This window comes from Oratosquilla oratoria, chromosome 1 (assembly GCF_046742065.1).
Source record: "Oratosquilla oratoria isolate Oo_2021 chromosome 1, ASM4674206v1, whole genome shotgun sequence".
Taxonomy (NCBI): Eukaryota; Metazoa; Arthropoda; class Malacostraca; order Stomatopoda; family Squillidae; genus Oratosquilla; species Oratosquilla oratoria.
Genome location: NC_134777.1, coordinates 123,566,628 through 123,579,127, shown reverse-complemented (window position 1 = coordinate 123,579,127; position 12,500 = coordinate 123,566,628). Strand labels below are relative to the sequence as shown.

Below are 12,500 nucleotides of genomic sequence, written 5' to 3'. Positions count from 1 at the left end.
ATGTACATCATCATTTAATTCTAGTGGTACTGTAATGAACCACCATCCTCTGAAATAAATCTACTTACAAGACTGTGTGTGAAAAGGAAAGAAAGATATGAACTTCCAAAATAGAACATATCATACTCCATATTATGTGAGAAAGAAAAAATATCAACAACTAGAATATAATACATAACATTTAAGTTCCTAAGGAAAAATTTTGGTATCCTCTACAATAAATTAAACCAATTTATAAAACAGCCTCCTAGAGACTCTGACATACATAAATAAAAATACATTTGTGACTTTTTTATTGAGTCTAAATATAATCAAAAGCATCATCAGATTCAGAAATGTTTGATGAACCACTCTGTTCATATATATTTTCACTGGAGAAAAGCTGAAATATCCTTTGGCTAGGCACAAAATCTTTGCAACATTTCCCTCTGAAACGTAGATGAGTGCGGATGCGGATAACTGTATCTAACATTTTCACTCCCATCCTGTTTCTTAACTTGTTCTTCACATAAGTCACATGTGAGAACACCCTTTCAACCACAGCATTACTGACAGGGGCACTAGGCATGAAAGTACATATTCGGAGATTTCAACTAAAGGGTGGGAGCCTATTACCTTTTTGGAACCTACACCAACCCAAAAAGCTTTACTGTCTTCTGGTATTTTGCCAATGAAAACACAGGTTCCTCACCCCAGTTTACATACAAAAATTTCCTGTACTGTTCTTCAATTTTACCAAAGTTACTTTCAATGAAATGTGGGAAGGGGAGATCTTGAAACTTTGCCCTCTCTAACTGAATAAGAATCTTTACTGGGCTCAATGCTGACAACTTCTTGAATGTATTTTGAGTGGGAGGAAGGCGCCTTTCTAACTGCATTATGGTTTCATTGATGAAAGAAATACACTTGCAACTTGATGCAAGTAAAAGAATGATCTCTTATCACGACCGGGTATTTAAAAACGCCAGAAAAAATGCCAAATTCCAAAAAATGCCACCCAACAAATTTTCCTGCCACAGTAAAAAAAAAATGCCAAAAATGCAAAATTTGGCATTAAAAACGCCAATCTGGCAACTGATATTGCAGCATCTGATAAGAAGAGCGGAATGTTTTTGCACGCAGACTTGTAGTCACAAATGTAAATTTATTTTCGCGGCCATAAATATAATCAAACTGATCCGTTTATAACTATATCTAGTAGTATTACAAAATTGATGTGTCCATACAACAAGTAACAGGTCTTGAATGTGCTCCATTCTCTATATTCAAAAGTAAATTGCATATATCATTCTTTTGAAATTATTAAAGCTACATTTATTCTATCATTAAACCATAGTTATTTGATCATTAAATTATATCTTACTAAAATTATTTTGAGTATTCTTTTTAGAGTTTTAGTATTATTTTCATCTTGAAATTTCGGAGAATCCACGCATGCGCAATAGATGGCTTGCATTATTTACTGTTGCGTAGGCCTGCAGCCCACAAGTTTAAATCTTGTTTTGTGTGGTGTGAATAATTTCCAAAATTATACGAAAACTAGACATATTTTCCTTGTTCCGTTTAGGACACAAGTACAACAAGTTAATACAGAGTCAGAAAGTTCCACAGTATCGACATTTGTCAAGAGCCAAGCGGAAAATATCACCCCAAAGCAAGTAAAGTAAGATGGCCTTGAATCTGATATCATTGTATGAAATTTACTAATAATTCTAATATTTTAGTGACCAAATGTATATTACTAAATTTTATCTAAATATCGTTAGATAAATTTGGCAACGGGGATTTATAAAGAAAAACGATTCTTGCTTGTAGTCGTTATTTTGAGCGATGACTGCTGTTTGGTGGTTCCCAAAGTTGTGATCGTTTGGCGCATTCTCGCTCACAATCGAGTACATATACGAGTAACTTTCTTTCCCTATGCCAGAAATTACAACATTACCCCTCGACCATGAAGTGATACTAAAATTAATTTATTTGTCCAGAATTTTAGTTAATTTTTAAAAGAGCTGGTGATGTTTTCTTCCAAAGCAAGGAGACGCATTATTTTTTTGTCCTCAAAATGCCAGGGTTTATATTTTAAACCACTTTTTATTAATTACTCATATGGCTAATCCCTCTGAAACTACTACATTCACACTTGTCACCTCCAGTCCTCCGGCACTCTACCCTCTCTCCAGCAAACATTAGATAACCTCACCAGCCAGTCCACCATCACTGTACCTCCTTTTTTTTTTAGACATTCTGCATGGCATCTATCCAGACCAGGTGCCTTACCTGCTTTCATCATCTTAACAACTGCCTTCACTTCATCCTTCCTTATTTCTCCTCCATTTTCCTCACTCATCACTCTCATTTTCTTAGCATTTCCCACTGCAGCTATCTTTCCCTCCCTATCCTTCACATTTAGCAACTCCCTAAAATATTCTGCCCATCTTCTCCTTACTGCCTTCTCTTCCATTATCATCTCTCCATCTGCACCTTTTACCTTTTCTTCTCTACTTGATTCGCCTCCTCTTCCTCTCTTAATTTCTTTCCAAAACATCTTTTTATTACTTTCAAAATTTTCTGTCATACTCTTACCCCATTTCACATCTGCTCTCCTCTTTGCCTCCTTTACCTTTTGCTTTACTTCTCTTTTCTTTTCTTTGTACCTCTCATATGACTCCCTCATCCTATTTTGTAACCAATAAGTGAAAGCTTGCTTCTTCTACAACGTTCTTTGTTTCCTCATCCCACTATTCACTACCCTTCCTTCTATTTCCTCCTGTCCTTCTTGTTCCACACACCATCTTTCCACACTTTGTGACTCCCTCCTTACCATCCCCATTCCTCCACACCTAGCTCTACTCAATCCTTCACTCCTCCCTCAGCTTCTTCTTGTACTCCTTTTCCTTTTCATTTAAAGAGTTCCTCTAAGCACCTCCCTACCTTTTGTCCCTTTCCTCTTCCTCCATCTATCCTCCACTCTCAACTTACCTTCCACCAAAAAATGATCTGATATTCCCCCACCCTCTCCTCTTAGCACATGTACATCCTTAACTCTTCCTATCATTAATGCTCTATCTACCACCCTTCCCTCCACCACCCTCTCCCATGTGTACTTATGCTTGACTTCCTTCCGAAACACTGTATTTGCTATCGTCAACTCTCAGACTTTCAGAGGGATTAGCTTGTTAAGTGTAGTTGGGAAGGCTTATGGGAGGATCTTGATTGAGAGGATTAGGAGAGGAACAGTGTGGATTTAGGACGGGTAGAGGTTGTGTAGATCAGATTTTTGTGGTAAGACAGATATGTGAGAAAGCTATAGGAAAGGGGAAGGATGTTTTTTGGGCTTTTATGGATCTGGAAAAGGCTTACGACAGGGTAGACAGGAAGGCACTGTGGGAGGTTTTGCGGATATACGGAATAGGAGGAAAGCTTCTAGGAGCTGTCAAGAGTTTTTATGAGAGTAGTAGAGCTTGTGTCAGGATTAGAAATGGAGAGAGTGAGTGGTTCGAGGTAAAGGTGGGACTTCGTCAAGGATGCGTTATGTCGCCCTGGCTGTTCAACTTATACATGGATGGGGTAGTGCGAGAGGTAAATGCAAGGGTAGTGGGTCAGGGATTGGAGATGGTTAAAGAAAATGGAGAAAAGTGGGAGGTGAGCCAGCTGTTGTTTGCGGACGACACTGCGCTTGTGGCAGGATCGGAGGGATTGAGGAAGTTGGTGACAGAGTTTGGGAGAGTGTGTGATAGAAGAAAGCTGAAGATAAATGTGGGTAAAAGTAAGGTGATGAGATGTACAAGGGGTGAAAATGGCAGTAGTCTGGAAGTGAGCATTAAGGGAGAGCGACTGGAGGAAGTGGATAGTTTTAGATACTTGGAGGAAAAGGTGGAGTGAAGGTGGAGGTAGAAGGTAGATTGAGAGAAGCGAGTGAAGGCCTTGGTGGATTGAAGAGTGTAATGAGGAATAGACATTTGGGAATGAATGCTAAGAGCAGGCTGTATGAAAGAGTGATTGTGCCAACAGCACTGTATGGGGCAGAAACATGGAACATGAAAGAGGAAGAGAGAAGGTGTTTGAATGTGTTTTAGATGAGGTGTCTGAGAAGTATGATGGGGGTTAATGCTAAGAAAATGACCGTGATGAGTGGGGAAAATGGAGGAGAAATAAGGAAGGATGAAGTGAAGGCAGCTGTTAAGATGATGAAAACAGGTAAGGCACCTGGTCTGGATGGATGCTATGCAGAATATCTGAAGAAAGGAGGTACAGTGATGGTGGACTTGCTGGTGAGTTTATTTAATGTTTGCTGGAGAGAGGGTAGAGTGCCGGAGGACTGGAGGAGTGCCTGTATAGTTCCACTTTACAAGGGAAAAGGGGACAAGTGTGAATGTAGTAGTTTCAGAGGGATTAGCTTGTTAAGTGTAGTTGGGAAGGCTTATGGGAGGATCTTGATTGAGAGGATTAGGAGAGGAACAGAGGAAGTAATTGGTGAGGAACAGTGTGGATTTAGGACGGGTAGAGGTTGTGTAGATCAGATCTTTGTGGTAAGACAGATATGTGAGAAAGCTATAGGAAAGGGGAAGGATGTTTTTGGGCTTTTATGGATCTGGAAAAGGCTTACGATAGGGTAGACAGAAAGGCACTGTGGGAGGTTTTGCAGATATACGGGATAGGAGGAAAGCTTCTAGGAGCTGTCAAGAGTTTTTATGAGAGTAGTAGAGCTTGTGTCAGGATTAGAAATGGAGAGAGTGAGTGGTTCGAGGTAAAGGTGGGACTTCGTCAAGGATGCGTTATGTCACCCTGGCTGTTCAACTTATACATGGATGGGGTAGTGCGAGAGGTAAATGCAAGGGTAGTGGGTCAGGGATTGGAGATGGTTAAAGAAAATGGAGAAAAGTGGGAGGTTTGCCAGCTGTTGTTTGCGGACGACACTGCGCTTGTGGCGGGATCGGGGGAGGATTGAGGAAGTTGGTGACAGAGTTTGGGAGAGTGTGTGATAGAGGAAAGCTGAAGATAAATGTGGGTAAAAGTAAGGTGATGAGATGTACAAGGGGTGAAAGTGGCAGCAGAATGGAAGTGAGCATTAAGGGAGAGCGACTGGAGGAAGTGGCTAGTTTTAGATACTTGGGTGCAAATGTGGCAGGTAAAGGTAGAGTGAAGGTGGAGGTAGAATGTAGATTGAGAGAAGCGAGTAAATGCCTTGGTGAATTAAAGAGTGTAATGAGGAATAGACGTTTGGGAATGGATGCTAAGAGGAGACTGTATGAAGGAGTGATTGTGCCAACAGCACTGTATGAGGCAGAAACATGGAACATAAGAGAGGAAGAGGGAAGGAGTTTGAATGTGTTTGATATGAGGTGTCTGAGATGAGGTGTCTGAGAAGTATGATGAGGGTTACTAGGCTAAATGGAGTGAGAAATGAGGAGGTGAAGAGGAGAACAGGGGTGGAAAGGGAGTTGGGAGATAGGATTGATGAAAGAGTATTAAGATGATTTGGACACATGGAAAGAATGGGTGAAGAAAGACTAGTAAAAGAGGTATGGAAGGCAGATGAGGAAGGAGTGAACATGAGGGGACGTCCTAGGATGAGGTGGATGGATGGGGGGAAGAGGGGAATGTCTGTTGAGGAAGGACGGGAGAGGACAGAAGACAGGAGTGAATGGAGAATGGTTGTATATGCATGAGGTGGAATGGGCGGGGGGGATGGGGGTGAGGTAGTATGTGTGAGCAAAATTTGACGCAGCCCAAAGGGATTTCTCCCCGTCTTCTCCTTTTATGCATGGGGGGACGGAGAGGGGGGGTCGCCGATTTAATGAAGCGGCCTTGCTGTGGATGTGCTGTGTCTTGCGACACTGCTTCTGACCCAGGGCAGTGGACAAGGTGTAGGGATGACCCGTCATCCAGGAGGTGCTAAGATGAGAGGGAGGGTGGAGGGGTGTGGAGTGTATTCAGGGATGGAATCTGTGGGAATGATTTTATGCCTTTTCCTTTTTGGCTACCTCCCTTGTATGGGGGAAAAAGCCTTGGTATATGTATGTATGTATGTACTCATATGGCAAGTGTATGGCATAATTCATCATCATCATCATCATCATCATCATCATCATCATCATCATCATCATCATCATCATCATCATCATCATCATCATCATCATCAGCAGCAGCAGCAGCAGCAGCGGCATCAACATCAACATCAACATCATCATCATCATTTAGTTTTTTATTTTCATTTTTTGCGATTGCGATACATTTGTATCTCAGAAATTATTCTGTGTGTGTGTGTGTGTGTGTGTGTGTGTGTGTGTGTGTGTGTGTGTGTGTGTGTGTGTGTGTGTGTGTGTGTGTGTGTGTGTATTCACCTCGGATCTGCTGCAGCCTCTTTTCGAGACAGCCAGACACCACCCTACGGCAGTGAGCTCAGAGCTCATTATTAGCAGATCTCTGGGTAGGTCTGAGACCACTCACACTCCACACACCGGGAATGCAAGGTCACAACTCCTTGACTAACATCCCGTACCTACTCGCTGCTAGGTGAACAGGGGCTACACGTGAAAGGAGACAAACCCAACTTGTCTCCGCCCGGCCGGGGAATCGAACCCCGGTTCTCCGGCTTGTGAGGCCAGTGCTTTACCAATCCGCGTGTGTGTGTTTGTGTGCGTGTGTGTGTGTGTGTGTGTGTGTGTGTTTGTCATGGAAAACTGAATATGACAAATCAAACAAACAAACAAAATAAAAACTTCCGACATTTAGATACAATGCTTTGCATCCCGCTTCGGCCTCCGACGATGACAGGAATGTGCACACACACACACACACACACACACACACACACACACACACACACACACACACACACACACACACACACACATGTATATATATATATATATATATATATATATATGTATATATATATATATATATATATATATGTATATAATGCATAAGAGAGGAATGTTCTACATACGATGACCAGCTCCTCGCCGGCTCGTGGCAGGTGTGTCATGAGGGATTCGTCCCACTGCGGGTTGAGCGTCTTCTTCTTGACCCGAGTTCGATACTTGACCTCGCCGCTGGCCTTGACCACGCAGTAGGGGTCGCTGTAGCCGTTTAGGTCCTTCGCCTCCAGGTCCCGCGCCCTTAGGATGGTAGGATAGGGGGTTCGTGAGAAGGGGGGTAGGGGAAGGGGAATCCTATCGTGAAAACCTTAGTTTGCGTATATATAGAAAATTGAGTAGATTTTTTATTTTATTTACATATTTATTTATTTACTTAATTTTCCTAAGCTTGATGACATGATTTTAGTGGAATTGTTTATAATTTATTTATTTCATTTTTATTGTTTTATTTGATTTATTTATTTATTGTCTAAGATTGCCGACATTTTTAGAAGACTTTTTATTATTATTATTTTTTGTTCATCCTTATGTTGGTATTTTATCGAAAAAGTTGGTACTATAAGTAATTAAATACCATTTAATGATTAATCTTTGCGAGGTAGAAATTAAAAGAGAAGAACAGATTTCCAACATTTTAGATCTGACAACACGACGAAACAACCCAATTAGTGCATCTTTTGTTGAAAAGTCACACAAATTTTGAAATATTTGTACACAAAATTCACTGTACTTCACAGAAGTTATAAACAGACAAGAAAGCTTATATTGCGCGCATCAGCTCATTCTCAAACTTAGGATTACAAAAAGTAGGAACTTCACCTATGTAATAAGAGCAAAACAAGAGTATTAAGAGTACCATTGTGCTCAGGAGCAAGACGTTGGGGATCAGTGTCTGTATTGTGGTTTGTGTTGGTCTAGTGTGTCGACATGCAGGCTGTTTTCTAGCACGGACAAGGACCTGTTGTCTCTAGGTACCACGTTCTAGATCTAGAGAAGCAAACCGTGTACGTGTGTGATTCACCATGGTCTTGGATCACGTGTTGGACTTGTGATCGACAGCTATTACCGTACCCTTCCGGATGAAAACTCATATATGACCGATCTATGGGTAATGTTGTGACCTCACACAGACACACACACTCAACTCCCCGCCCAAGAGAGTTGGAGTAACGGCTCGCAGCGCAGCGATACTTAAATTATTTTAGCCCTGGGCGGGATTCGAACTCTGAACGCTGGAGTAGCGGTTGCGAACGCCACCACTGCGCCGTCGAGCCTTGTGTGTGTGTGTGTGTGTGTGTGTGTGTGTGTGTGTGTGTGTGTGTGTGTGTGTGTGTGTGTGTGTGTGTGTGTGTGTGTGTGTGCGTGTGTGCGTGCGTGCGTGAGCGAGAGGACCCACCTGACGATGATGAGCTCCATAAGGGCCATCCCCGAGGCCAGCATGTCCTCGAGGTCCCTGCCGGAGCCGCCCTCTCCGTCGCGTCCCGTCACCAGCAGCGACTTCTGCAGGAGAGAGACACAGAGAGAGAGTTTCAAAGAGTGACCCTTGACTGACTGACGAAACTATGGCGGGGTTGCGAAGGGCGTATCACTGCTGCAGAGGAGGAGGAGGAGGAGAGAAAGAAGAAAGTAGACGAAAAGGAGGAGATAAAGTAGAAGGACAAAGAAGAGGAGGAGAATGAGAAGGAGGAAGAGGAGGAGGAGAGAGAAAAAGAGGAGAAGGGGAGGTGGAGGAGGAGAAAAAGAAGGAAGTGTTGGAAAAGGAGGAGGTAAGGTAGAAGAAGAAAGAGGAGGAGGGGGAGAAGATTGAGAAGGAGGAAGAGGAGGAAGAGAAAGAAGAAGAGGAGAAGGGGGAGGTGGAGGAGGAGAAAAAGAAGGAAGTGTTGGAAAAGGAGGAGGTAAGGTAGAAGAAGAAAGAGGAGGGGGAGATTGAGAAGGAGGAAGAGAAAGAGGAGAAAGAGGAGGAGGAGGAAGAGAATGGGAAGGAGGAAGAGGAGGAGGAGAAAGAAGAAGAGAAAAGGGGAGGAGGAAAATGAGGAAAAGGAGGAGGAAAAGGAAGAAGAGGAGGAGGAAGGAAGATGAAGTTTTCCTCGGTTGAATGAAATCACGTGGCGGCAAAGCAAAATTGATATAATTGTAAAACTTACTGAAAGAGTTGGTGTATATTAAGTTGTTATTTTTTTCAAATAATATTCTGATTTTTTATTTCTTTATGAGATTATTAACAGTTGTTTGGTATTGTGTGAAATTATTTTAATTTTATGATTATTTTTATTTTTGTAAACTAACAATTACATTATTTTGACAAAGACAATATTGTGACACACTTCAAATATTAAAAAATATATATATTATTGATTTGAATATTCCTATTGGGGTCATGGACCCCTTTTTGCACGACCCCCGGGCCCTTCGCGACCCCCTTTCGACCAGATAGAAGCTTCTAGCGCTAACCAGAACAAATGATGTGAAGTTAGTCACAAAGTGTAATGGTCTAAGATTCTTGGATTCACAATACTACTGTAGAGGTAACTACTGAATGGATAATCAAGAGTACGATTGGGTATAGGTATACATGTGCGACTACGTGCAAACACACACACACACACACACACACACACACACACACACACACACACACACACACACACACACACACACACACACACACGTGCACACACACACACACACGTGCACGCACACACACGTGCACACACACACACACACACACACACACACACACACACACACACACACACACACACACACACACACACACACACACACGCACATACGTACAAACACACACATACGTACACACACGCACGCGCGCGCACACACACACGCACATCCGTACAAACACACACACACACACACACACACACACACACACACACACACACACACACACACACACACACACACACACACACACACACACACACACACACACACACACACACACACACACACACACACACACACACACACCACACACAGGCACACACACACACACACACACACACATACACAAACACACACACACGTACACGCACACACGTACACACACACACACACACACACGTACACACACACACACACGTACACACACACACACGTACACACACACACACACGCACACACACACACACACACACACACACACACACACACACACACACACACACACACACACACGTACACATGCACACACACACACACGCGCGCGCCCTTCCAATACATTGCCTCTCAATGACCTAACTAAGATTCCCTGAAGCTCGAACAACATTCCTAAAGGGTGCGAAGAACCTGAAGCTGAATAAAGTAGTCTGACGGCAGACAGAATAAAGTATATAAAGAGACTCACCGTAATTTTGTTCAATGATACAAAGGCTAGTATCTAATTATACTCTACTGAACATAATGAACAAAAAAGAATAACATTCTGTTGAGCACTTACCAGTCAAGGACAAACGGAAAGAAAATATAAAATGAGACAAAAAAATAAATCTAATTTGACAAATTATATTAGAAATAAGGAATTATATTGAAAAAGGAAAAGAGAAAAAATGTGATATTTCTTTCTCATTGTATGGGCATATATGTGCATGTATATATATATATATATATATATGTGATATATATATGATATATACCTCGCCATAGGGGCTTCACGAAGATGTATGAAATAAACTGGCAGTGCACGGAATAAAATGAAACACACACGCACACACACACAAAAATTAACTAAATGCCTGAATAACAAAGATCGATAATTTTTTTACTCATCTTTCCCTCTCCCCCTTACCCTTTTTCCTCTCCTTCCCCATTTAACCTCCCCCTCTTCCCTCCCCCCCTCTAGATAAGGAGTGAGTGCATGGGAGATGGGCACTCTATCTTCCCACTGTTAGGGAAGGTTAATTCTCAAAACTATCCTAACCGAACCTAACCTAAGCTAACATAAGCTAACCTAAACAAGCCTTGCCTAACCTAACTTAAACTAGGCTAGCCTAACCTAATATAATGCACCCTGTACTAGCCTAACCTAGTACAACGTTCTCTATACTAGCCTAACCTATCCTAGCTTAGCCTAACCTACCCTACCTTAGCCTAACCTACTATAGCCTAATCTAACCTAACCTGACCTAACCTGACCTCACCTAACCGAGCGCATTTCAAAATATCAATCACACAAACTGAACCTCTTTTTTGTTAGTATAGAAATGATTTTCATGCAAAAACGTATCTTAACACAAAATAACAAAGACTTAAAATGATTTACATTAACATAGCATCAAGGCCGGCAGGAGACCTTTTGGTCCATAATGAGATCGGATGCAAAAATTAGATAAATGAATAGACGAATAGATAATAAACAAACAAATGAATAAATAGATTAAATGAATAAACAGATGAATGAATAAAATGAATTTATGAAAAAATATATAGATAGATGAATAAATAAACGAATAAATAAATGATTAAATAAGAAAAATCGAGAGGGTCCTGACGCACCGCCTGATGGATCCAGTGTGAGTTGTTCCTCCTCTTGCACGAAGGGCCTCCATCATCCTCATCCTGCGCGCCGAAGGACCCCCTGCGCTGCCCTGCGGCCGAAGCCGTCGAGGCCGAGGACCCGCTGCGGTCCTGCGAGGACATGCGCTCCGTCGTGGCCAGGCTCCCGCTGCTGACGGAGGACACGGGGCGGAAGACCACCGAGACGGTGACGTAGCTGCGGCAGGAAGGATTTTAGGATATTAGGATTTTTTTTTTTTTTTTTAGTAGATTGACCATCTGAGGAAAAGTTGTTTCTTACCGAGTCTGGTATATTTGTACATTTTTTCATTTCTATTTGTCATTATTATTCTTTTTTTAGTATAGACATTGTAATGGGGTGATATGGGCAGGGGGGTAAACATCCAAGGGAGTACATGTCCTAGGCGTATTGGTTCATTATGGGTGGCCCAATTGTCCAGGGTCATAGTGTCCTGGGTGGGAATTTGTTCGAGGGAGGATTAAAAAAAAAAAAAAGAAAAAAAAAAGAAAAAAAAAATTGAACAAACAACATATTTCCGTTAAATGGTCCAATTCCTCAAACTCTTAACAAAACAAGACCAAAACAAAGATGACGAACATCGTGATTGGCTGGCATGGACTCGGGGGGCGGAGCCTCTGCAGCTTATTCACCAATGACAAGTGTCATTTACGCCAATATGAAATGAATAGGATGAACACTGTTACTAGTTATTTCATTTAGGTTGCTGGCGGTTATTGGATTTGAGTATAATAGTTTCTAGAAATACTCGTACTTGTGGTCATCCTTGAGTATAAAGATTTCAAGAAATGCTCACTTTTGGAGGTCAGCCTTGAGTATAAGTGTTTGTAGAAATGTTCACTCTTGGGGGTTACCCTTGACTATAACCGTTTCAAGAAATAATCATTCTTAAGAGGTCATCCTTGAGTATAACCATTGTAAGGAATGCTCACTTTTGGAGGTTAACCTTGAGTATGAGTGTTTCTAGAAATGCTCACACATGGGGGTCACCCTTGAGTATAACCGTTTCTGAAAATGCTCATACTCGGAGGTCACCCTTGAGTGTTTCTAGAAATGTTTCCCCT

The 12,500-nt window shown here is 41.9% G+C and overlaps 1 protein-coding gene and 1 long non-coding RNA gene across 13 annotated transcripts in view; one reads left to right on the top strand and one right to left on the bottom strand.

Moving 5' to 3' along the window:
- LOC143026116 (uncharacterized) overlaps window positions 1–12,500 on the bottom strand; it is a 300,921-nt gene that overhangs the window by 28,794 nt on the left and 259,627 nt on the right. For all 12 annotated transcript variants that reach the window (XR_012966447.1, XR_012966449.1, XR_012966448.1 and 9 more), the window contains 3 exons: window positions 11,397–11,613; window positions 8,281–8,384; window positions 6,953–7,124 (listed from right to left, as the gene is read on the bottom strand). Coding sequence is in view for 9 of the 12 variants with exons in the window: in XM_076186146.1 (XP_076042261.1) it covers window positions 6,953–7,124; window positions 8,281–8,384; window positions 11,397–11,613 (493 nt within the window). In the remaining 3 variants the exon portion in view is untranslated. The remainder of the gene's footprint in view (window positions 1–6,952; window positions 7,125–8,280; window positions 8,385–11,396; window positions 11,614–12,500) is intronic.
- The window catches only part of LOC143026174 (uncharacterized), a 262,248-nt gene continuing 251,231 nt past the window's right edge, over window positions 1,484–12,500 (top strand). The window contains exon 1 of the long non-coding RNA XR_012966450.1: window positions 1,484–1,663. This is a non-coding gene — a long non-coding RNA (uncharacterized LOC143026174). The remainder of the gene's footprint in view (window positions 1,664–12,500) is intronic.